At 42.6% G+C, this 26,521-nt stretch overlaps 1 protein-coding gene across 3 annotated transcripts in view; it reads left to right on the top strand.

The window, feature by feature from the left end:
- Window positions 1-26,521, top strand: part of plxna1a (plexin A1a) — a 444,018-nt gene that overhangs the window by 393,811 nt on the left and 23,686 nt on the right. For all 3 annotated transcript variants that reach the window (XM_061736805.1, XM_061736806.1, XM_061736804.1), the window contains exons 21-27: window positions 7,302-7,399; window positions 7,792-7,950; window positions 9,505-9,571; window positions 20,194-20,340; window positions 22,477-22,636; window positions 24,291-24,394; window positions 25,666-25,762. In XM_061736805.1, the coding sequence (XP_061592789.1) occupies window positions 7,302-7,399; window positions 7,792-7,950; window positions 9,505-9,571; window positions 20,194-20,340; window positions 22,477-22,636; window positions 24,291-24,394; window positions 25,666-25,762 (832 nt within the window). The remainder of the gene's footprint in view (window positions 1-7,301; window positions 7,400-7,791; window positions 7,951-9,504; window positions 9,572-20,193; window positions 20,341-22,476; window positions 22,637-24,290; window positions 24,395-25,665; window positions 25,763-26,521) is intronic.

Genomic DNA, 26,521 nt, shown 5'->3' with positions numbered 1-26,521 from the left:
CATGACGCTGGTGACGTTTCTGTTGCATAATGTGACGTTCTGAAGCCTAAATCTCCGTTTTCCTCCGTTTTCCTCTGTTTAGACGCAAACGTGAAAACGGAGTTTTTGAAAATCTCCACTTTGGCCGGAGTTTTCAGAAATGATCGTTTTTGGTGACTTTGAGCTCCGTTTTCGTGTAAACGAACGGCCAAAACGCATGCAAACGCCTCCGTTTTTGCTCCGTGTAAACGGGGCCTAAGACTGTTAAAGTTGTGGCTTTACTGCTCACTGTAGCCATTATCCCACGACGGCTGTCATCGTTAGCAGGATTGTGAGAAAGTACGATATGTGAGACAAGAGCTCCAAGTTTAGCTTAAAGCAGCTGCATAACCTATATACTACCTACCTACTTCTCCCATTAAGTATTCATCCCCATCACAATCAAAGCAAATAACTCCTCAAAAGCCCAAGTGTCATCATTAGTCTGCTCTCCTGGGGAGAGAAAGTCAACATATCCTCTTGATGCAGATGAGAAGAGATTTAAAACTGAAATGTTATACAAGAGACACCGAAGGGGGGCGGAGGGTAAAATAAGATTCAGGGTTGCTGGTTTTTTATTCTTCCCTTTCTTACTTTACTCCGAAGTAATTAAGTGAGCAAATACATGCAACCGCGTTTGCCAGCACGGTTTAATGGGGAGAGTGCATCTGATTTATGAAGACGTTTCAACCGCCGAGACCAAGCGGAGTGAAAGAAATAGTACCTCGACATAAACTACTGTCCATCAAAGCTGGAGGCCGGAGCCAAGTTTGTAATCAGCAGAATCATTGAGCTATAGGATCTGCTGTTTCAGAGTAAAGGAATAATTTGTTTTACCTTTCACAGCTTAATTTAATCACTCTAATCCAGAAAGTGGATTTATGCTCTTAAACAAGCCTTCTGGGTCTTCTTAGGCCCGTCGTTATTTTTTTCTTTTATTAATTCTTCTTCATTCTCCAAATTTTTTTATTTATTTTTTTGTTGGGGTGGGGGGGGGGCTCCCCGTGGCATTCAAAGGAGACTATTAAACCTAAAACTGCAGATGATGCAAAGTTTGTGGGAATACAGAGCAGCTGGGGAGTTTTTAACAAACGGAGAGTGCTGGAGGGAAATCAGAGGAGACGACGACTGAGACAAGTTTCTTTTTAGATTAAATCAGTCAAAACTTTACAAGGCGATGTAACAACATAAAACAAGCTGCAGACGATGCCAAGCGGTATTTTAACCTTGTCCAGCTTGATTTGCAGCAACGGTTGTTTCTCTAAGACCACTGTTTGTGTCGTTCCCTGTTAGCAGTAGGGGTGGGTATTGGGAAGGACCTCACGATACGATACGCATCACGATACTTGAGCCACGATACGATACGCATCACGATACTTGAGCCACGATACGATACACATTGCGATATCCCGATTATGCAATATCCCGATTATTATATTCTACATAGTTCACCGAAAAATTTAAAAATGCATTACACATCTTAAAATCCAAGTTGTATATATGTACATCAGATGATAGTGATGGATCTTAAAATCCGAGTTGCACGTTCATCAGATTATAGTGACAATTCATGGGACAAACTGAGTCAAAACAATGTTTTATTATAACTATACAAGCTAAAGTTACAACATATTTGTATATGTTTTTCATATTATTTACATCATATGAAATTAACATTAAATTTAGTATGAGGTTGCTTTAATTATGTGGCAAATGATAATAAACACAAGAAAGATGGGTACTAAAACCAAGGACAGGCACAGTGATCAGTCAGTATAGATATACATCCATAAATAAATAAACCTCTGTCCATTATTTTTCATTTTTTAAGGACAGGCAATTGTGTTATATAAAAAATAAATTATAAAATGAAATAAAACGTGAAATAAAACCTGAGCTCAGTGCAGGGCCCTCCCAGGGTTGGTAGAGAGTGGCAATGCCCAGGACTGTCACTTAGGTAGGAGCACTGGGTGATATAATGGGAAAAAGATCGGGGATAAAAAAATAAATAAATAAAAAAATAAATTAAAAAAAATTGATATTCAAATTTTTAATATCGATATTGAATCGGCTGGAAACGTATCGCGATATATTGCCATATCGATATTTTGCCCACCCCTAGTTAGCAGTGTGATCCAGACTTGCTGATTTCATTTAATTTCATTTCATTTATTCCATTCATGGTATATATTCTTAATAATGTTGTACAAAATTCCTTGAAGTACACATTATCACCATGAAAGAAAAGGAGCAGGAAGAAGAAAACTTATGATACCTGCCCCTCTCTGTTAATACAATTACGTTGACTTACTGAACACCAATCTATCCATACACATATTTATAACAAGAAAACCAACAAAAATACCACTCTTCTATCTATTTTTTTCTCTTTCTCCTTCTTCTTTTTTGTAGGCACTTATCTTTTCTTTTTTAAACATTTTCTTAAGCTGATACAAACTTGTGCAACTTTTCAGTTCCTTGCTTTGTCCATGCCATATTTTTACACCTGTAACAGAAATACACATTTGTTTTATGTTTAGCCTTGCAAAAGTATCTTTGAAATCAAGTTTAAGTCAGTTGTCCTCATCCTCCAATCTGAACACATTTTGTAACTGTTCTGGTAACTCTATAAATCTATTTTTTGCTTTAAACATTATTCTTAAAGTTTGAAGTTCAACTATATCCGCCATTTTCAACAAACCTGCCGAAATAACTAATCTGTTTGATGGTTCTCTGATGCCGACCCTGTGAATGACTCACTGCTCTTTTCTGTAGCACAAACAGAGGAGAGATGTTACTTACATACGTATTACCCCACACTTCCACACAATACTTTAGTACAATAATCTGATGATCAGTTCATCAAGAAATGGTGCTTATTAAGTTTTTTTATGCAGCTTTAACGGAGCGGGGGGGGGCGTTCCTCAGCGGCCCCGCCGGTGTTTCCCGAGTCCTTCCTGAGCAGTCCGTCGCTGGTCCTGAAAGATAAATCTCTTAAGTTATAGCGTCGGTAATAGATCAGGGTGTCAGCAACGGACCTGGTCTCCAGTTACGCCGAGTCCCCCAGAGTACAGCGAGTACAGCTTTAATTTAAATGTCAGCCGGTCGAGGAAGCGAAGGGTTGGTACGTGTTTTATGTCCAGACTTCCCTCCGCGCCGCTCCGTAATCCGATGACCCGGGTAAACCGGGGCGCCTCGTTTATTGTTCTGTGTCACTAGTCTCTCCCCTAAGCTGGACAGCCACGCCGATATGTGACCGACTTGAAAATTGGGTGGAAAAAAAACAAACCCAAGTCGTGTCTGGCATGTAGTGTTGTTTCTGCCTGTTTCAATTTTACTTTTAGTCTAGTCTTTGGGTCAAGCTATCATTTAAGTTTGTATTAGTTTTAGTCATGCTCATTCTCCTTTTTATGGAGCCAAATCAAGTCCGAAACTGAAAAAAAAATTTGAAACTGAAATAAAAGATGTGAAACTGGAAAAAAAAGATGTGAAAATGAAAAAAAAAGATCTGAAACTGAAAAAAAGATTTGAAACTGAAATAAAAAGTTCTGAAACTGAAAAAAAGATGATACTGAAAAAAAAAAAATTTTAAACTGTAAAAAAGAATTGTCAGGTTCAAATTTTATTTTCAAATTAGCAAAACTTTTGGCCTTGATTCGGCTCCATACCTTTTAGTCGTGTCAAGTTTCAGTCGACTAAAAGTCTGAGCATTTTAGTCTAGTTTTAGTCAGAATTGTCCAGGACCATTTTAGTTTTAATCAAAGATTGTATTTAGCCAAACCCATTTTACATTTCAAACAAGGTTATCTTGTTATTATATTATTGTTACCTTATAGACTTAGGAATACATTCATTCCAGATACAGAAGACTCTCATTTGAGTTTACAACATATTTATTTTTCCGCATTTCTGCCCATCTTTTTCAAACATTGGGTTTTCTTTTCCACGTCTATGTAGGAAAGTGTATCCAAAGATGGTTCTTCTTCTTCTCCCCCCCAGAGCAGATCCCTGCCTTTCTCTATGTAACTTTGTTTTTAGTTGACGTTAACTAGATCTCTGCGTTAACGGCATCAGCCTCTAACTCTGCAGCTGCATCTTCTGGATCTGATTCCTGCTGCAGCGACTGGGATTGAGGACGTGACGTCACCCAGCAGAACTAAACCAGAGAAACTACTGAAAACATGGACATTAAGGATCTTTGTTAGAACATTTCGTCTCGTTTCGGTCAACGAAAATGAAGACACATTTTAGCAGAGTTTTTATTTTGTAATCTACATTTTAGTCTCGTTTTTATTCGTCGACGATACTGCATTATATATTTGATTAACGTCACATGACCATTATTTTAGTTGCATGTCGTCTCGTTTTCCTCAGTTGATAAAGGTTCGTTAACAACGATATTTAGTCCTAATTTTCATTGACGTAAGCATCTTCCCCGGCATGTGTGTGCATCTCCATCTGTGCCTCGCACACATCATCACCCCCGAGGCCCCGGATCTCATTTAGCACTTTACGCAGAGGTCCAGACACTTTATTATGGGATGTTAAAAGAAAGGATGTGCAGAGGTTGGGGCGGTAACAAAAGCATGAACATGGGAGATGTGTTTGTGTCCACGTGTGAGAGACGAGAAGGATTAAAGGGGGGGGCAGCAGCAGTGTGAAACAGTCAACAATGGATGCAGGAGGAAGAATTAGAGCAGTGAAGAAGATGGAGCGAGCGGATGACACGGAGTCATCCTCCGAGGGTTTAGTGTGTTGTTGATAAGTAGTGACAGGTGCCAGCCAGTGGAACAGGCAGGCTGCACCTCTGTCACCCCACACACACACACACACACACACACACACACACGCCGCCCTGCTCCCTGACACGCCGATCGCTGTCACGCCGAGCTGCTTCAGACCAGTCTGATTAGACGTTTTTAGAAAGTTGCCAGAACAGATAAGAAGCCCGAGTCCTCAGGAGCAGCCGGCTGCTGGAGCATTATTAAAAAATTCATTCAGCGCCTGAAAGTCGGCACGCTGTAACGAAGCCGAGCGAATACTAAACGTGACGGTGGGGTAGGGGGGGGTCTTCTCATAAAAGTTGGTGGGAGTCGCGACAGGACGCCCAGATGATGGAGAAGGGGGCGTGCGCATCTTTGGCAGAAGTGACAATTTGAATTCTCGTCCCATCAATATTGAAGTGAAGAAATGTTTGAGCTGCTCAGCCGCTCGTGGCGGGAAGATAATCTCGTCAAAAATCATTTGACGGGGTGGGGAAGGGGATGCGTGGTGGCGGCGCGGCGGGAGAGGGAGAGGGAGCAGACAATCAGCACCGCGCCTTAACAAGCTGCTCATCAGCTCGGCTGACGTCGAGCTGGCAGACGAGTCCAAAGTCCCTCGTTTTCATTACATACCGTCTACACCGTACCGCTTCTGCCAGAGTTTGGGAACTAATGACAGGTCGAGGTCTCCATGGCAACTCCAACTGTTTACAGTTGAAAGTTTCTTTTTTTTGTGTGGCCGATTTGGCCCTTTATTGAAGTTGCAGACAGGAAGGGAGTAGAGAGAGAGAATGGGGATGACATGCAGCAAAGGTGTGCAGGCCGGGATTAAAACCTGCGACCACTGCAGGAGGACTGTAGCCTCAGTATATGAGCCGCTTGCTTAACCCACTGTGCCACCGAGCGGCTCTTGAAAGTTTCTTTTGCTTTCATTCGACGAAAAAAAAAGGGAAATCTCCTCCTTACCTGTTGTTATTTAAAAATACTCAGCTTCTAATATAAGTTTAAACTATCTAATTAAAGGTAGGGTAAGTAATTCTACACAATAACCTCAGAATAACCCAGAACTGGTTTTTTTGGGCCCATCTCATGAGTACTTTGTGAACTAAAACAGATAAAATAAAAGTAAAAAGGCTTTTTATCACAATGCTCCGCATTTGAGGGATCTAGCCAATCATGACGGGGCGTGTTTTTGCAGGGGGACACTGGGAAAACAGTCTGTAGGGCCCCACCATTAAAGGGGCGGCACGAATGCTCTCTCATCATACCGCCTTTACACCAGGTCCGTTAGAGCCACGACCAATCAGAGCAACGAGAACGAGTCAACAGCAGAGTGAGTTGTGGAGAAGAGGAAATCAAACTTTAGCCAGTCTGAATTTGGCAGCTGTTGATGCCAAAGCAGATTCAAGCGGCTGCAACTTCTCAGTATTAAACTGTTTAATCATCAACAGATGTGACATCATCAAAGAATAGCTTACACTGCCTTGCCTTCTTGAATCTCAAGAACTCTACAGCACAATTGTTTCGATTCCATTCAATTTATAAAGCCTCTATTACAACACAAGTTGTCTGCATGTGCTTTCTAGAAACTCAGAACATGACCCCCCGAGCAATTATTATATAAACACTGGCAGGTAAAAACTCCCCTTTAGGAGGGAAGAAACCTGGACCAGGACCTGGATCATAAGGAGCTGGGCAGAGCAGGAAAAGAGAGATCAGACAGGGAGGATGAAAAACAGAGAGAGAAGAGACACGGACACAATGGTTACTAAAGGGATGACTATATAAACAAATGTATATAGTATGGGGAGGAGCTGCAGGGCAGCATGCAGCTCCTGAAGCTCTGGCCTGCAAACATGCACAGAAAAGAAGAGGAGGGGAAGACCAGCACAACAAACTACAGGAACAATACTTCCACAGTTTTCACTTCAAGAGTTTACTGGGGCATTAGCATCCACCTTTAAGGACATTTAGAAACATACCCAGGATGCATTTGGGGACGCATTGAGATCACTCGAACCACATTCAGAGGGGGTCTAAACTTCTTTTAGCAGTTTCAACACGGTGCACCCTTGGCTACATCGACGCCACCGACCACCTGACTGGACTTTAACAGGCGTTTAACAGGTGTTGAAGTTCCAAAGAAAGAAATCACGGTTGTAAATGTTTGTCAGCCTTCCGGCGTTTTTAAAAACAGACCAAGTAAACAAACGGGAGAGGTTCAAACCTTTGAGTTTCAGCTGCAGCGACTGTTAAACTGAGTAAACGAGCAGACTCACCGCAGATGGCTCTTCAAACACGACACCTGCACAACACTGAAGCCTCAGATGTAAAAACGCAGATCCCTTCTTTGAGCGCGAGCCTCCAGCGCCAAACCGCAATCGACTCGCAGTAAAGCCGCTTTTCCACCTGTTTCCCAGGAATCTAAGAGTTGTCAGAGATCCATGAAACGAGTTGATGAAACCATAACTTGCTAGGAAAGCTGCTCCAACCTCCATCTGTCCCCGTGTTTCTCCTCAGGTCCAGGCGAACGTGGAGAAGGCCCTCACGCTGTTTGGCCAGCTGCTGACCAAGAAACACTTCTTGTTGACATTCATCCGAACCCTGGAGGCGCAGAGGTCTCTGTTTACTCACTGTTTCATTCATGCACTCAGCTTTGTTTTTGCTGTGCACACTTTCCTCCCCCGATGGATTTCTGCTGCTTGTTCTTAGAGAGAAACAATGTAGTCGCATTTTTAAACACTTTTCCAGGTAAAAAGGCGAAAGTTCAGTTTTACAAACATGAAAAGTTGTACATTGTCTTGGATTGAGAATAAAAAAGGATGATGTATTAAAGGAATAAGCATTTAAAAGGTCTGAATTTGTTGTTAAGCATCTTACCAAATGGTTTATAGAACCATTTAACTGGGATTAAATGTGCATCAATACATAATAGAATCATGAAACATTGAGGTGATACTTGTGAAGGACCTTTTGTTGGGTGTTTTTAAAGGTTTTTGTGCGTTTGCAGGTCCTTTTCGATGCGGGATCGAGGAAACGTGGCGTCTCTGATCATGACGGCCCTGCAGGGGGAGATGGAGTACGCTACCGGCGTCCTGAAGCAGCTGCTGTCCGACCTGATAGACCGAAACCTGGAGAGCAAAAACCACCCCAAGCTGCTGCTGAGGAGGTGAGGGGGGGCTCAGACCGGGAAGTTTCTGTCCACAGTTATGGATCCTAATCATCAAATGAGATTTCCAGCTGAAGTAGCTTTAGTAAAGACTGCTTAATGTCGTTGGAAAATGCAAATCTTTACTTGAAGACTTTTAACAAACATTAAAGAGGAAAGTTGCTTTAAAAGTTGCTTTTTCTCGTCCTTGAAAGCAGATTTTTGAACATCCGAAGCTCCGACACGACCTTGTTACTTTAGCGCCTTAGGTCCGATCATATTTAATTCACTCGTGCACGTCTCTGTGACATCACAGAACCAACTCAGAACCAGCTCAGAGTAGGTGTGAGCTTGTTTCGTCGGGAGGTTGGGACCCTTTTGCTCTTGGTTTTGCTGTCAGAAGTTTCAGGATGAACTAAATTTAGTTTCACAGCTGCTAATGAAGTCCTCTTTAGACGATTATTTCAATGGGTCCAGAAATGAATCACCTGTGGCTCAAAAAGTCGTGGCACGTTGAGCTTGTCTGTTAAACTGTGGACAACCCACGTTTTGCTTTGGATGCAGGTCAAAGACAAACTTGTAAACATCAAAAACATCAGTGAAAATAAGCCTTGAGAAGACATCAAGAGTTATTGATGTTGGCCTCTGAAAACGTAAATGAGACCTGGAGAAATAAACACACAGTGAGAATGAACTAAAATATTAGATATGATGAGTTTGCTAGTCACTTGTGGGTCTTTGTGTCCTCACAGAGAATTGTAGGTAATCACTTTGCATGTTTGGTACAGGTACTGCTGCGTCCTCGGTATCTTTCCCAGAAACTTGTAACGTCCAACTCCTCCAGCCTCAGAACACGTACATCGGTTGGTCACGAGGACTTGTTTGTGTAATGCTGCTCCTGGTCACTTCCTCTGAAAACAAACCCCATCAGATGTGATTCGAAGTCAAGTCCTTGTTTCCAGTCACGGCCGGTTCGTCTAGAGGACCTTTTTATCCACGACGGAGGAATGACGCCACTTATCTCTGATCGTTCATCCAGCGGTTGACTCTTATATCACTTCAGAGTTCCTGTCTGTGCTGCAGCATTTTTAGGGACCCGTGCCAGTGCAAAGCCTGACCCGTATTCAATGTTTATAACATGTAGGACTTCAGTAGAGGTTTCCTGCTTTTGGTTCCTGGTTCACACCTTTACTCCGGGTACTTTGGTTTCCTCCCACCATAAGGTGACCCGTCCAGGGTGAACCACTGGGATGCACAGCTGCCTTTCACCCACGTAGAGCTGGGATGGCTCCGGCAGACGCCTGTGAACCTGAACAGGATGGAGAAGGTGTAGATCATGGATGAGTGGAGCAAAACAAATCAATCAGTTAAATTAGATGAGCATCTAAAACCTTCAAGTCCCACTGATACCAACACTTAAGTTATGAGGAGCCAAAAACCCTGAAATGGTCAGCGGCCGCTGATGTTCATGCCATTTTTTTTTTAAATTGACATTTTGGACACAGAACCGTTCAGCCAGGAAGATGCTTGACATTTATCAGTCTTACTTGTGTCATCTTTTCTCCCGTGTCTCAGGACGGAGTCTGTTGCCGAGAAGATGCTGACCAACTGGTTCACGTTCCTCCTGAATAAGTTTCTCAAGGTAAGGCATCTTTATTCTGATTATCTGAACTGAATGCATGTTTCATGATCTTCATTCAGCCCATGTGTTGTTTCCTGTGTTGTTTCCTGTGTTGTCTCCTGTTTTGATGCGTTGGCGATCCGATGCTCGTCCAGTAACTAACAAAACCTTGCAGCTGAAGGCTTCTCTTCTCCTCTGATCTCTCTTCATTGCTGTCGTCTTGTCAGTCCCTTAAGGTCATGTGCCTCATCAGGGGCGTAGAATGCACCGCCCTCTCATGCCACCACAACTCTCCATCCTGTCCTCCTCCTCATTTGTAAGGAGTCTGCACAGTGAGAGCAAGCAAAGGGCTGAAGTTTTAATTTCACATTGTTTTGCTCAGGTGCCGCTATAGCCCTTCCCTCAGTAAAAGTGCAACGTGATAGTCACTACAGTCCCAGTGAGCAGCTGAGGACTGAGGGCAACATCTGCAGCTGTTAAATATTTACTTCATTCTTTCATATTTATAGTAATGCTGCACACGTCACAATGGGTACGTGCAAAATTACCCCCGAGTGTGCAAAAATGCATTAGATCTCAAACTTCGAGTGGCCATATGCTCCCGTTAAACCATCGCACTTTAATCTCTGGTATCTCAGTGTTTCTGCACTGAGTATGATAAAGGTCTGTAATATTTCAGAAGGACTGAAATCCTCCTGAAGACGAGCAGATGTGGCTCGAGTGTTTTCTGACCGGTCAGGTCCCTGGGAGAGTTAATCGCTCTCATTACTGGTCAGACACAACATATCAATCCGTCGTCAACAGCTTCTGTAAAAGATCTGCACACCTGAAATCCTTTCAGTCTGGGCCAGAATCCGTCTCAGGAAGTTACCGTGGGCCGTAGCGCTGCACGGTAAATCCCCATGAATAGTTCATGGCGATGTTCTACAGTCCGTAGCAACGGAAGGTAACAGCACGCCTGATTTACTCCTGCATCTTCAGCCGGTGGTGGAAGACCGTGGCTCTCTATGTGACCCGGACAAGACAGCAGCTGCCTTTAATCGCCCCGGTAACAACATCGTTTTCCTGCTGTATTTCATTTAATAAGAACACCGGGGCGGGGGTGATGCTCAACCTGCAGCTGGAAACACTGGATTCATCCACATCCACGCCAGATATGATGCTTTTTTTTGGGGAGAAAGTAAATCGCTAAAAGCCGTAAAAACATCAGGGATTTTATTTTTAGGCCGTATCACCCAGCTTTAGCGGCCGGACACTGTTTTCACAACAAGGTTTATACTTGTGTAGTTTGTCTCAATGTTAATTATCTGTTTTAATCCGTACGTACTAGGGCAGGGGTCGGCGACCCGCGGCTCTATGAGCCTCTTTAGCGCCGCCCTAGTGGCTCCTGGAACTTTTTCAAAAATGTTTCACCTTTTTTTCCTTTTTTTCTTCTTTCTTCCTCTTTTTTTTCTTATTTTCTTCTTCTTTTTTTCTCTAATTTTTCTTCTTTTTTTCTTTTTTCCTTTTTTTTCTCTTTTTTTCTTCCTTTTTCCTTTCCTTTTTAATCTCGACATTTTGACTTTTTTCTCAACATTTCGACTTTTTTCTCGAGATTGTACTTCAACATTAATCTCGACATTTCAACTTTCAACTTCAACTTCTCGAAATTTCGACTTTTTTCTCGAAATTTTGACTATTTCCTCGACATTTCGACTTTTTTCTCGGAATTGTTACTATTTCCTCGACATTTCAACGTTTTTCTCAACATTTTCGACTTTTTTCTCTACATTTCAACTTTTTTCTAGACATTTTCACTATTTCCTCAACATTTTGACTTTTTTCTCGACATTTCAACTTTTTCCTCAACATTTCGACTTTTTTCTCAACATTTCAACTTTTTTCTCTAAATCACGACTTTTTTCTCGACATTTCGCCTTTCGCCTTCATTCTAAGGCTTATACAAGACTTTTAATTTTTTGCGGCTCCAGACATATTTGTTTTATGTGTTTTTGGTCCAATACGGCTCTTTCAACATCTTGGGTTGCAGACCCCTGTACTAGGGCAATATGCAATGCAACACGCATTTTGTATGTCACACAACTTGGATACTCTCAGTACCATAATATTACCATCACTGGTATTTCATTAATGTAACATGCATTTTTTGCTCAAGTCACTTTAAACTCAAGTCACTTTAGAAACAATCAATACTGCTTTTAAATGCTGCTAAATCTATTTTGCTACTACAGTATGTATGTTTTATGTTTGTTCCCTTGTTTGACTGAATTGTTTTTATGTTTTCTGTGGGGACTGTGGGTGGAAACTAGCATTTCTGCTAAAACCCGGTGTATTTACACTGCTTAATGTAGTGTTCATTAATATGCATTGTCCCGTCCAAAAAATAAACTTTGAAGGGCTACGAACGGCGACCACGTTGTCTCCGCTCAGCAAATACACAATAGGAGGCAACGTGGAGAGCAACACTAGGATAAGATAAGGATGATGAGTCGCTCAGCATCTTTGAGCGTTCATCGGTTTATTGCTGGTTTATTGCCGTGTTAACAGTTGTAGTTGCAAGAAGTTGAGCTGAAATTCCAGCTGAGTCAGAAACTGCAGCCAAGAAACAGAAAAAAAAACGAATGATGCTTTTGCCAAACTACTTTAAACTCCACGGGTACGAACGGTCGGGGATGTCCTGGCCTGATCGTCAGTGGAATTGATCTCTCTTTTCTGTGAGATGCTTTGAAAAATTTTATTTTTTTCTCTTGCTGCCATGAGACAACATGAAAGTCTGAGCTCAAGTCTTTCTGCAAATCCAGAGATGTATCAGGGCCTTGTTCATGCTATAGTCCTCCGCTGAGCGTCTCCAAAAATAACATTCATTCTGTTTATGGCCCTGAAAACTGAACTGCCTCCACTGAGCCGTGGCTGACCAACATTGACCGTAAAAAAACACTTCAGGTTTCATCTTTTTTTTTTTTATATATTTTATTTATAGCACTTTTTTTATACATACAGGTAGAATAAGTAACTTATAAGTACAAAATCAGTAAGACAAGACAATATACAACTCCCACCCACCCTCCCTCTTCCCTCCCCCACCCATGAGACAAGGAATTCACACAGGACAGAAAAATGATAAAATAAAAGAACTAATATAAAAACAAAAACCAAGACAAGGGGAAAACAACAAGTGGGCTGCTTAGATGTTAATATTCCACTCAGGGGCGGAGCAGGGGTCCCAGCCTAGGGGGGGGAAGCATTCTAGATGGGCCCTTGTGGCCTAAACATCCCCGTTAGAACATAATCGCTAAAAATGCCACAGATCAGGCCCAACCAACCACAATTCCAACAGCAGCAGCGACACGGTCAGAACCATTCAAATGAGGTTCTAGCACCATGGATTTACCAGTCATCATGTCAAACCTAATTATAAGCCTAATGCAGACTTTAAGATATAACTATCGAACTCGAGATAAAAATCAAATGACATCCAGTGATGTCTATGGAAGCCCATTTCCGCCAGTAAAACAAAAAAATAAGATGAAATCTTTGCCTTAAAAATAAAAATATCCCCAGGGTAAGTCATAATTATGAGAAAAAGTCATCATTTCGACTTTCTATCTCATAATTTCGACTTTTTTATCTCATCAGCCGGTTCTTCACCTTTCAATCACTTTGCTCTTATCAACGGCGAAGTCCCTCTGGATTGAGAGCAAGGTGAGGTTGCCAGGTTGGGCAGGTTTTAGCCCAATTAGGCTGAAAAATATATATTTGGGCTGCTTTTCCTGGGTTTTACTAAATATTTAGGAGAAATTATTAACAAAAAAAAGTTTCCATTATGGCAGAGAAAAGTAGAAACTTACACAATAAACTCACTGATGATATATATTCTGCTCCATTTTATTGTAGTTTTTGTTTGGAGCCTGAACTTTGTTTTAGGTTATTTAGTAATGTGAAGATGAAATGTATTACGCATTTAATAATTTATGGTTTTAAGAGAGAATGTAAGATTCGGGCTGGTTTTTCATTATTTCGGTGGGTTTTACGTTGCATTTGGGCTGGAACCTGTCAGATCTGGCAACCTCAACCTCAGCACTGGATTTCTTAATGACTCATCTTTTTGGTCACAATAAACTTGCTCTCATCAATGGCGATGTCCCTCTCAAATGAGAGCAAGGTGAGGTTTGGTAGTCTGTCCCCATCCATGCAGCCCGGAGAGAGTTTTTAATCAACTTCAGCTGCTGAAACTCAGCATGAGTTTAAGGCTCTGATGCTCGACGCATTGCTACGGCGTAGGTTACGCGGCGACGCGCATCCTACGCCGTAGGTTCTGCGTTGGTGTAACGAGGAACCATAAATCCGTCTTAAACAGATGTGCGTGCGAACCCGTGCATGACAGGGAGACACACACGGGGAGAAGGGACTATTTGTTTCATTTTTATTTTTTAAACAACTTTATCCTTATGAACGCAAGTGTTATACAGTCCAACTTTCCTTATTTTATTCAGAACACTTTTTTTTTTTTTTCCTCTTCGGAGTGGGCCCCCCCGGAGCAGTGGGCCCGGGGCGGCCGCCCCCCCTGCCCCCCCGCCTGCTCCGCTACAGATTCCACTGCTTTACAGTAGTTCTAACCATACATTTGCCAGGACAGAAAGATGTCACTCTGAGCAGCGATCGTCCATCACATCCTAAGGTGTAACAGAACTGGGTTCCATATCTTGAGGAACTTTTGAGGGTTCCCAGACAAATCGTATCTCGGTTTTTCCATATGTAAAACACTTGTCAGTTCACTGAGCCAAGTTTTAAAGCTAGGAACGTAGACAGATTTACACAGATTCAGAACGCACCTTTTGGCGGTCATCATATTCAGGTTTCATCTTAAAAATGAATGTAAATCCACTGGGATTGGGGGAAAAAAAACCCTAAACACTTGATTCTTGCTAAACAGCTGTAAACCATAATCCAGCTGAGGTCCTTGCTCTTGTGGATGTGCAGGAAATGCAGGAAATGTGGCCCCTTATGACATCATAGAGCGTTGATGTCCAGAACGAAGCATTCAACCCTGAAATACAACCAGGAAATACAGGACTGTCTCAGAAAATTAGAATATTGTGATAAAGTCCTTTTATTTTTTCTGTAATGCAAAAATGTCATACATTCTGGATTCATTACAAATCAACTGAAATATTGCAAGCCTTTTAATATTTTAATATTGCTGATCATGGCTTACAGCTTAAGAAAACTCAAATATCCTATCTCAAAAAATTTGAATATTCTGGGAATCTTAACCTGTAAACCATAATCAGCAATATTAAAATAATAAAAGGCTTGCAATATTTCAGTTGATTTGTAATGAATCCAGAATGTATGACATTTTTGTTTTTTTAATTGCATTACAGAAAATAAAGAACTTTATCACAATATTCTAATTTTCTGAGACAGTCCTGTACATTTACCTTGTTTTTTGAGCTTTGGGTCACTTCTAAGATAATTCCGTATTAAAAACACGTCAGAATAAACAGAACGGTTTAATATGACCAATTTAGTTTCCTATGTGTATCTCTTCAAACTAAACAGATACACATAATTTCTGTTATAATGAAACCTCGTTACTAGCGTCCTCTGATTGTTCCCAGCGTAGGAAAGCAGATTGCTTCCCTGTTCAACAAGAGTCATCATTATGTCGTTAAAATGTAAATGTCCCACAATTAGACGGCTTTCATGAAGGTGCGAAGACGGCATTTGCTCGACAAACATCAGCGGCGGAACAACTGGGGGCGGGCGAGGCGAAGGCGAAAGGCCACGATGAATGCTGGCTCGGTTTCCCCAGCAGCCGCGCTGCTAATTGGCCCTGATGCTAACGAGCTTGTGAAGGCGGACGCTGGTGGAGCGAGGTGAGGTCAGAGGTGTCGTCACTGATGCTGAGAGCGGAGACGAATAGACATTACAATTAAGAGGTAGGAGTTGGAAGGGAAAAGGCTTAAGAGGTTATGAGGATGTAAAATCTGGCTTTATTTGAAGAGGATAAGCAGAAGGAAAAAAAAAACACATCTTGAGATGGACATGACTAATGACCGGACAGACTGGTGCAAGTTTCACACCCAGCTGTCAGAGATACTGGTGAATTCAGGATTTGTGTTAACAACCCTGACCTGCAGGCTGCTCCTGGACCAGAAGCACCACGGTCCGGCGCTGCGGTGGTTTTCCTCCTCCTGTAGGTCCTTCAGGCATCTCGGAGACGAGCTCTGCCTGACGAGCTCGATTGGTACGATAACGAGTTCATATGAAGGTTTCAAGATGACGGGAGGATCAGCCGTTCGTGACCCTTGGCTGCATGTCCATCATCAGTCTTTCTCAGCCCCCAAATAAGAAAATAGATAATGTGAAACAGTATCCACTTGGCCATCTTACTGGGTGAAGACGTATACCTCACAATCCCTCGTTCTTCCTTAAACTTCGCCTTCGCCTCTGTCTGCCTTCCTTGCGTCTGCCTTTCTGGCGTCTGCCTTGTTTTTGCGTCTGCCTTTCTTCTGTCTGCCTTCCTTGCGTCTGCGTCTATTTGCGTCTGCCTTCCTGGCATCTGCCTTTTTTGGGTATTCCTTTCTTCCGTCTGCCTTTTTGGCGTCTGCCTTTTTTTGCGTCTGCCTTTTTTTGCGTCTGCCTTTCTTGCGTCTGCCTTCCTGGCGCCTGCCTTTTTTTGCGTCTGCCCTCCTGGCGTCTGCGTCTTTTTGCGTCTGCCTTTCTTCCGTCTGCCTACCTGGTGTCTGGCTTTTTTTGCATCTGCCTTTCTTCCGTCTGCCTTCCTGGCGTCTGCATTTCTGCCGTCTGCATTTTTTTGCATCTGCATTTCTGGCATCTGCGTCTTTTTGCGTCTGCCTTCCTTTCATCTGCTTTTCTGGCTTCTGCCTTTTTTTGCATCTGCTTTCCTGGCGTCTGTCTTCCTTGCGTCTGCTTTTTTTGCGTCTGTCTTTCTTCCGTCTGCCTTCCTGGGGTCTGCCTCTCTGGCGTCTCCCTTTCTTCCGTCTGCTTTCAGTGCATCTGCCTTTTTTTTGCGTCTGCCTTTTTATGTGTTTGCATTTCCCGCGTCTGCCTTCTTGGCATCTGCATTTCTGGCATCTGCATTTTTTTGCATCTGCATTTTTTTGCATCTGCATTTCTGGCATCTGCCTTTCTTCCGTCTGCCTCCTTGGCGTCTGCATTTCTGCCGTCTGCATTTTTTTGCGTCTGCATTTCTGGCGTCTGCATTTCTGGCGTCTGCCTTTTTTTGCGTCTGCCTTTCTTCCATCAGCTTTCCTTGCATCTGCGTCTTTTTGCATCTGCCTTCCTTGCATCTGCGTCTTTTTGCATCTGCCTTCCTTGCGTCTGCGTTTCTGGCGTCTGCTTTGTTTTGCATCTGCTTTCCTGGTGTCTGTCTTCCTTGCGTCTGCTCTTTTTGTGTCTGTTTTTCTTCCGTCGGCCTTCCTGGGGTCTGCCTCTCTGGCGTCTCCCTTTCTTCCATCTGCTTTTAGTGCGTCTGCCTTTTTTTTCCGTCTGCCTTTTTATGTGTCTGCATTTCTGGCATCTGCATTTTTTTTGCATCTGCATTTCTGGCGTCTGCCTTTTTCGCGACTGGTTTTTTTTCCGTCTGCCTTCCTGGCGTCTGGTGTCTGCCTTTCTTGCGTCTACCTTTTGCGTCTGCCTTCCAGGCGTCTGCCTTCCTGCCTTTTTTTTGCATCTGCGTTTTTTTGTGTCTGCCTTTCTTCCGTCTGCCTTCTTGGCATCTGCCTTTCTGGCGTCTGCCTTCCTTGTGTCTGCCCTCCCGGTGTCTGCCTTCCTTGCATCTGACGTTTTTTGCCTCTGCCTTCCTGGCATCTGCCTTTTTTTTGCATCTGCCGTCCTTGGGTCTGCTTTTCATCCGTCTGCCTTCCTTGCGTCTGCACAGCCTCTCACGCCTTGCCGCTTCACGGCACTCCATCACCTGGTGGGATTTCCCCGTCATGCGTGAGCATCAGGCTGCCAGAGATGCTACAGGTGATGCCCTCCAACAGCGTGAGCATTAGCTACAAATGATATTTTGAAACGGATGACACCAACCAAACCAACTACTAGGGGGATGAGCAGCAAATGTAATGAGTGAATATGATGGAGAGAGGTGAGAGGGCTGGAAGGTGAGGCAGATTAATCCGTACTTTCCCCCTGTCCTTACGCGGACCTGATGAATCTGAAGCGTCTCCCCGAGCTGCGGACCATCATTAAACCCTCGTCAGGATGAGTATTGGCCTTGACGTGTCCTCTCTCCCCTCTAAGCTGCCGCTGCTTCAGCTGGGAGGGTTTCTTCCCGGGCCCAGTGACGACTAATGACACTATTGATTGGCGAGTGTCTTTGACGGAGGAGAGTGAGACGCCTGCTTTACAGTACAGCGCCTATGTCAGCTCTCAGACGCTGAGCCTTGAGAGAGGGCTGAAAAGATTTATGTAATGCTGCTCTCAGCCTCCCTGCCAAGGGAAAGCTGTATGCACAACACACCGCCGTGTCCTTCACCTTTTCAGACTTCAATTCCAGATTTTAAGCTATTTGTCTGCGTCCGAAATCCCATTTCCGTGCTTTTTCAAATACAAGGTTTCTTTTGGAAACGGTTGAGCAGGGAAGGTGGAGGGGAAAAAAGAGACGGGGGAAGGGTTTCTCTCGGGTTATTGACTGGAAATACATGCTGGCTGTAATAGTCCTTTTTTTTTCATTTGTATTTTTCAAGTGTTGAGCAGGAATTAGATCCCCGCTCCACTGCAGTGGCCACAATGGTCTCCTCAAACGAGAAAAAGGGACGTGAAGCCCTTCTGGTTTCATGAATTCACCATAAAACGTGATCTGATCTTCATCTAAGACGCCGTAATATTGAAACGATTATATGGTCGCCAACTTTGTTATGAGATTTACTTGGTATAATAACTGATGAGGCAGGTGTCGTCGAACATTAAACAGTACCAGTTTTGGTGAACATCACTCACAATGAACCCAGAGGCTAATTACTTTAAGGATAGTTCGCAAGCTGAAGTCATGTGATGCCGCAAGACGATGAGCATAAACATGGAAGTAAATCCTCCTCCTGGAGTGGTCCAGTCCAGTCTGAGTGGAGACCTCAACCTCAAAGAGATGCTGTGGACTGATGTTGAGGAAGCCGTTCTTACCAGGCGGGCTATAAATGAGTCTAAGCCACTGGTTCCCAAACTTCTTTTGCCAGGCCCCCTTTTTGTACGTTACAGAATTTTCGAGCCCCCCCGACCCCAACACAGACTCACACATCTTTTGCATTCAAATGCGACTCCAATTTATTTCATATATTGAACATATGTGCGGAAAAACTGTCCATCTCTGTAAAAATAGATTTTCAACCTGACCAGCTCACAGAGATTGAAACAACAACAACACAAACCAGCCAAAATCTGAACATTTGCTCTACAAAAATTACACCTTTAATCCCCACATCTTTTCAGTGATGTGAGTGGGCTAGCTTCATGTGTGCAACACATTTCTTTTTTTTTCCTTTTTACTGTAAAATACAGTATGCATTACTTTCAACATATTTTTTTCCAAAAATAACCAGCTCCCTGAGGAAAAAAAAACAGCAGCAACAGCTAAACAAATAATCAAAATTTCAACAATTGCTCTGCAAAAATGTCAGCTTTAATCCCCACATCTTTTCAGTGAGTGGGGTGGGCTTGTTCATGTTTCAGAGTCTCTCAAACCGGGTTGCAGGTGAGAGATTACCACATGCATCTACCTCAGTAGCACCGGGTAGTTGTGGGACCTGAAGCAGCAGGTCCCGGTTAGATTCCCGCCGGCCAGACCATTACTTCATGTCATTCCCCTTCTCTCTTCCCCCTATTTCCTGTCTCGCTCTCAGTGCACATACTGTATGTATTGAAGGCAAAATCTTAAAAAAAAAAAAAAATCTTTAAAAAAAAAAAAAAAAATTAATCTACCTTCCAACCTCGCCGCGCCCCCCCCAGTTTGGGAACCACTGGTCTAAGCTGAACTAGTTCTGGAAAGTGGATTGGTCCAACAGTCCTCCCAAAGGTTGCTCTGGTATGGTCCGGAGATGCTGAAACACCCGGCTTGAACCCGGTTCTGCCAAGTGTTTCTCCAGCTCCTGTCTCCGAGGGTTCACCTCCTTTTCACCCCATTGCTGTCATTGTTGGGTTCCCTAAACAGGTGGGAAACTAAAATGTGAGGTTATCCGCGCCCAAGCACGCAGCGTTTGATAAAGATCTGATTACCTCTGACAGCAGATGGGTGATTCAGAAGGGTTGACACACTTTTTCGTGCCACTTCAACACACTTTTCAGTCATAATTGAATTCACTTTTAGCGTAGTGCCAAATCACATCACAATTCACCTCAAGGGACCAGGAGACATGAAGGAACTCTAATGCAGGCTAATTAAATCCAACCTTTTTATGTTCCAATGAAATCAGGTTCATGATAAACACAACATCCAGCACCTGATGTGAAGGAACAGGTGCTTCCACTAACAGGCCTTAAAATTGGTTTTACTTTGATATTCCTCCATCTTTCTGCGGTTTTCCTTTGTCATGAATCACAAAGTGGTTTTCCCTCTTCGGACTCGAGTAGTTGATCCTCGTTGGCATAACGGATCCCGCCGTGTCCTTGTTCCTCACCAGGAGTGCGCCGGCGAGCCTCTGTTCATGCTCTACTGTGCCATGAAGCAGCAGATGGAGAAGGGACCCATCGACGCCATCACCGGAGAGGCCCGTTACTCGCTCAGCGAAGACAAGCTCATCCGGCAGCAGATCGACTACAAAACACTGGTCAGTAAACCTGCTTTCATTTATCTTTCTCATCTGATCTGATTAGTTTATTGTTGGCTTTATCTCGAACAACAACAAATCACCATCAAATTAAAAGCGTCAAAATATTAAAAAAAGCAAGACAATTTAACAGTCTCATCCAGAAATAAAGAACAGCAAAATAAAGCATTTGAGAGGGAACAGGAGGAAGCAGAACGTTTATTTAGTCCTGTCCCTTCCTCACAATATATAATATATGCCATAGAAAATATAGAAATAAAAAATAAAATAAGAAAAGAAAGAAAAGACAAAATAATAACAAAAAATAAATAAATACAACACAAACAATTAATAAACAAAGATCAAGGCATAATTAAACTAGCCTCCTAAACTCAAAAATTAAATTTAATTGAATGCAGGAAGTTACATTTGTATCATATATATTATATAAAATAAAATATAAAATAAAAATATATGATGTATCACATAAGGAACAGAATCATAATAATAAAAGAAATACATACAGAAGGTAAATTGATTTCTTTAGAAGTCCTTATTTTTATATTTGTCAAGAATTGTTTTCTTGTATGCGTTTTTAAACTGTGTAGAGTTAGTGCTTCGTTTGATTTCTTCATCAAGACCATTCAACTAAGTTGATTGATTGATTGAAACATTTATTGTCCCCTCTAGGGAAAATCAGTTGTCAAACAGCTCATGACAAACAGAAAAACAGAAGAAAAAAAAGTGCAACATGTGCAGATAACAACATGTGCATGTATTAAAGTGCAACATGTGTAAATAAAAGTCCAACTCAGTGATCCTAACAACTCCAGCTCTAGGTCTCTGTGCCTGCAGGGCCTGGTTGTAGAGTCGGAGTGCAGCAGGAATAAACGACTAATACAGTTACCCCACAGACTGATATGCACATGCCTTTAAGAGTAGTACGTACAGCAGGTTGTTTGAGTTGTTACGCTCTGGTCACAGTTTCTGGTCGTGAAAGGTTTGGGCTGTAATCTGTTCTGGAGCTGCTGAGTGTGGCGGGCAGTGGCGGCGTCCGTCCACGGTAAACACGGTAAACACGGCCCTCCGGCCGCCCGTCCGTCCGCTCTCTGGCGCTAACGATGTTGTCCTTCCAAACAGAGTACTTCAGGTTTGGACCGGAGTCGTGCTGGCAGCCGGGAGGCGCGGCGGTGTAGAGTGGTGGTTGTTTTGGTCTGCACCCAAGTGTGAATGCTGAGTGATTATGTACCCAAACAGTCTGAATGCAGCAGGAACGTACCCAGGGTTGAAAACAGCTGCTGCATCGGTGTGAAAAAGCTTTCAGTAGGGATGGGCGATATTTTACCGTTCACGATATACCGTCAAAAAAATCCCACGGTATGAATTTGTCGTCTCGTGGTAAAAACTATAAATTCCCGTTGATGATGTTTTTGTGTAAAACTGATTTATGGTTCTTTGTTAAATCCACGCACAACGTAAAGGAAGGAAGGAAGGAAGGAAGGAAGGAAGGAAGGAAGGAAGGAAGGAAGGAAGGAAGGGAGGGAGGGAGGGAGGGAGGGAGGGAGGGAGGGAGGGAGGGAGGGAGGGAGGGAGGGAAGGAAGGAAGGAAGGAAGGAAGGAAGGAAGGAAGGAAGGAAGGAAGGAAGGAAGGAAGGAAGGAAGGAAGGAAGGAAGGAAGGAAGGAAGGAAGGAAGGAAGGAAGGAAGGAAGGAAGGAAGGAAGGAAGGAAGGAAGGAAGGAAGGAAGGAAGGAAGGAAGGAAGGAAGGAAGGAAGGAAGGAAGGAGCCTGAAAAAAGGAAGATATGAGAAAGAAAGAAAGAAAGAAAGAAAGAAAGAAAGAAAGAAAGAAAGAAAGAAAGAAAGAAAGAAAGAAAGAAAGAAAGAAAGAAAGAAAGAGAAGAAAGAAAGAAAGAAGAAAGAAAGAAAGAAAGAAAGAAAGAAAGAAAGAAAGAAAGAAAGAAAAATTCCCGTTGATGACGTGTTTGTATTGGTATTTTTTTTATCGTTATCGGGATAAATGCCAGAGATGATCGTGATGAATTCTTTAGTCCACAGCACCCATCCCTAGCTCTCAGGTGTTGTGAAAGCCGACAGAACTCTCAGACGGTTCACGGATAAAGTCTTAACTCCTGGTGTTTCCGTTTCCCCCCCGGACAGACGCTGCACTGCGTAAACCCCGAGAACGAGAACGCCCCCGAAGTGACGGTCAAGTGTCTGAACTGCGACACCATCACTCAGGTGAAGGAGAAGCTGCTGGACGCCGTGTACAAGGGCAGCCCCTACTCGCAGAGGTCCAAGGCCTCCGACATGGACCTGGGTAAGACCCGCCGCTCCGTCCACAGGAAGAACTCCACTTCTCAGCTTTTACACGATGTGTTTGTGCAGTCTGGTCTGGTGGGGGTCGTTGTTACCCTGGAAATCCTCAGGTCTGAAAGAGACATTTTAGGCAGCTTTTTCCTGAGAATTTAATGAAATGTCTGGGATGGGCTTTTCTCAAAATACCAAAGAGATTAAAAGAGTCCAACAAAATACCAGAGAGACACAGAGAGGGATGTTCAAACCAAATACAAGAACAACAGCTCATTTTCCCCTTTTTTTTTACTGCAGCTCGCTCAAATCTATTTTCCTTCGAGCTTTAGGACCACGCCGGGCCCTCACACCCACCTGAAGTCCAGGTGGTGTAATCCAGACACCTCTGGTCCATTCATTACCAGCCATAGACCAGGCCCGGCTTGGAACCTCTGTGCTACATCTGGCCAGCAAATGTTAATTTCCCTTAAAGAAATACATTAATTCATATCTCTTTGGGGATAATAAAACTTTTGGATTTAAATCTGTACTTCTGTACGTACTTCTGTACTTTATGCAATTATAGATAAAAGTTTAATAAGCTCCACTTCTTGATTTTGGTTAAAGTTGGCCAGTTAGTTAGTTAGTTAGTTAGTTAGTTAGTTAGTTAATGCATATTATGCTTCTGAATGACGTTCAAGCATTTAAAATGGTCCTAAACTGTCATATTCCATGTTTATAGCCCGCTTGCTGTCATTTTAAGAGCAGCACAACTGATTAAATGATAAACAAATGTTTTTAAAGAGCAGGCATACCAACAGCTCCCATAGTTGTTTTTGTTTGTTACCGGTATAGTCACGACTGGTGTGGTGAGGACCCAGATGCAGGAGAGCGAAGGCAGGAGTTCAACAAAAAAGGGTTTATTTACAAAAACCAAAAGCGCTGCTTGGCAGGATCAAAAACACAGACAGGAACAGGGATCCAAAAACTTAAGCAAAAACTTGGCATGACACTTGTAGGGAAGAAAACAGTACGGAACCACAAGGAGCAAGGGAATGACAAGACCAGATATACACAGGGGATAACGAGACACAGGTGCAGACAATCAGGGCAGATGGGACACAGGCGGGGCAAAACAGAAACAAACTTGGGGAAATGTCAACCATTGACAGGTATATGAACATCGGTGCTTTAAATTCCACGCACACATCAAGCCAACACTTCTATCTCCACTGGAAGTCACTTAAAAAAGTATTATCACCTTCACAATAATGTGTCTCATTGGTTTAGAGAACAGTAACTGCTCATCGCTGCAGGGAGAAAACAGGGTTCAGGAGTCACGATCAAAGTAAAAAAAAGTCAATTTTTGGACCTTGATCAATAGGAATCTCATCCAGAATGGCATCATATGGACCTTTTTAATCAACGAGAGTGAAGTGAAGCTGACAAATGCAGAAGGGTTTTCAAAAGTTAAACTTTTATTCTCAATATCACGAAAAAAGAGCTGTGAAAATATGAAAACACGGACGTGTAAAGACCACTGCTGCAGTCAATCCCCCCAGAAACAGCTCACATCAACGTCCTGTTTAAAATAAGAATATTAAACATTACTGAAACTATAACTGACAGCTCACACGTACATTATTGTGTTCTTTGCCCTCGACGTGTTGCGTTTGTGTCAGAATGGCGCCAAGGTCGGATGGCCAGGATCATCCTGCAGGACGAAGACGTCACAACGAAGATCGACAACGACTGGAAAAGACTCAACACGCTGGCTCATTACCAGGTAAACCAGCACCAAACCCACGATCACGCGATGGACCGCTCTCACGCAGAGGTGTCAAGTTACAAAGTACAAATACTTCATTACCTTACTTAAGTAGAAATTTTGGTTATCTACACTTCACTGGAGTAATTCTTTTTCAGAGTACCTTTTACTTTTACTCCTTACATTTTCACACAATTATCTGTACTTTTTACTCCTTACATTTTAAAAACAGCCTTGTTACTCTATTTCATTTCGGCCTTTAAAAAAAAACTATCCAGTTAAATTGCTCATCTGAATTCAGATAAGAAAGATATGAGCCTGAACGAAGGAAAGAAAGAAAGAAAGAAAGAAAGAAAGAAAGAAAGAAAGAAAGAAAGAAAGAAAGAAAGAAAGAAAGAAAGAAAGAAAGAAAGAAAGAAAGAAAGAAAGAAAGAAAGAAAGAAAGAAAGAAAGAAAGAAAGAAAGAAAGAAAGAAAGAAAGAAAGAAAGAGAAAGAAAGAGAAAGAAAGAAAGAAAGATATGAGCCTGAAGAAGAAAGAAAGAAAGAAAGAAAGAAAGAAAGAAAGAAGAAAGAAAGAAAGAAAGAAAGAAAGAAAGAAAGAAAGAAAGAAAGAAAGAAAGAAAGAAAGAAAGAAAGAAAGAAAGAAAGAAAGAAAGAGAAAGAAAGAAATAGAGAGAAAGAAAGAAAGAAAGATATGAGCCTGAAAGAAAGAAAGAAAGATATGAGCCTGAAAGAAAGAAAGAAAGAAAGAAAGAAAGAAAGAAAGAAAGAAAGAAAGAAAGAAAGAAAGAAAGAAAGAAAGAAAGAAAGAAAGAAAGAAAGAAAGAAGAAAGAAAGAAAGAAAGATATGAGCCTGAAAGAAAGCCCAAGTAATATTTTTCAGACGACTTTTTACTTTTACTCCTTACATTTTCACGCAATTATCTGTACTTTTTACTCCTTACATTTTAAAAACAGCCTCGTTATTCTATTTTATTTCGGCCTTAAAAAAACACATGTTAATGCTCAATAGTACACATATATGGTACATATATTTGCATTATACTAAGACGCATTCATTTTCAATGGCTTTTGTCCTTAATGGCTTTTTTCCCCCTTACATTACTTTTACTTTTATACTTTAAGTAGTTTTGAAACCAGTACTTTTATACTTTTACCTGAGTAAAAAACTTGAGTTGATACTTCAACTTCTACAGGAGTATTTTTAAACTCTGGTATCTATACTTCTCCCTGAGTAATGAATGTGAATACTTTTGACACCTCTGCTCTCACGTTTGTCGTTGCCCAGGTAACGGACGGCTCGGTCATCGCCCTGGTGCCCAAGCAGAACTCGGCCTACAACATCTCCAACTCCTCCACCTTCACCAAGAGCCTGAGCAGATACGGTACGGCTCCCGTCCTGAATTAATCCTATTTAAATCATCCCGTCAGCGGCTCTCATTCCTCTAACCGCCTGCCTTCCCACTCACCCCGGGGCTCTCTTTCACTCACTCTTCGTCAGGGCCATGATTGGGCTCACTTCTTCTTTCTCTTTCTTTCTTTTTTTTTTTTTTTTTGAAACCTCCCTCTGAGTGAAAAGCAATTCTTTTTATCCATCGCCATCAGACGAGGCCAAGGCTATTCCACGGCTATTTTAAAGCAGTCCATAAATGACGGGCATTAAAGCAGACACCTTGATGTCTGGCTGACACGCTGAGGGAGGGAGGGAGAGAGGGAGGGAGGGAGCGAGGGAGGGCGGCAGTCACAAAGACAGATGCCCAATGTGGCCGGTGGAAAATCAAATTATTTACAGAATGAATTGTCCTCGTGGAAACAAAGGATAAAAAGAAAAGAAACACTGGGATTCTGAGTGGGTATTAACCTTCACGCATGCACAGATGCAATCATCGCAGTGATCTGCCATTCATCAGAGACCAGGCAGCTCTTTCTCTAAAAACCTGCTCCGTCAGACTGGAGATAAAGAGAGTGGCGGTGGAGACCCCAGAGCTTCACGTTGAGTCTGAGAGGTTCCTCTGCTGGACGGAGGTCTGGAATCTGCCCCAACGACTCCATTCCCTCTGTCAAACTTAACTTTTTCAGGGTTCTCATGGTCCTACATCTTGATCTGTCACCACCGCTGTGCTCTGGAGACGGTGGAACGCCTC

Source organism: Cololabis saira, chromosome 12, assembly GCF_033807715.1.
Source record: "Cololabis saira isolate AMF1-May2022 chromosome 12, fColSai1.1, whole genome shotgun sequence".
Lineage (NCBI taxonomy): Eukaryota > Metazoa > Chordata > Actinopteri > Beloniformes > Belonidae > Cololabis > Cololabis saira.
The sequence above is the reverse complement of the archived record's forward strand: the minus strand, read 5'-3'. Positions and strand labels throughout refer to the sequence as shown.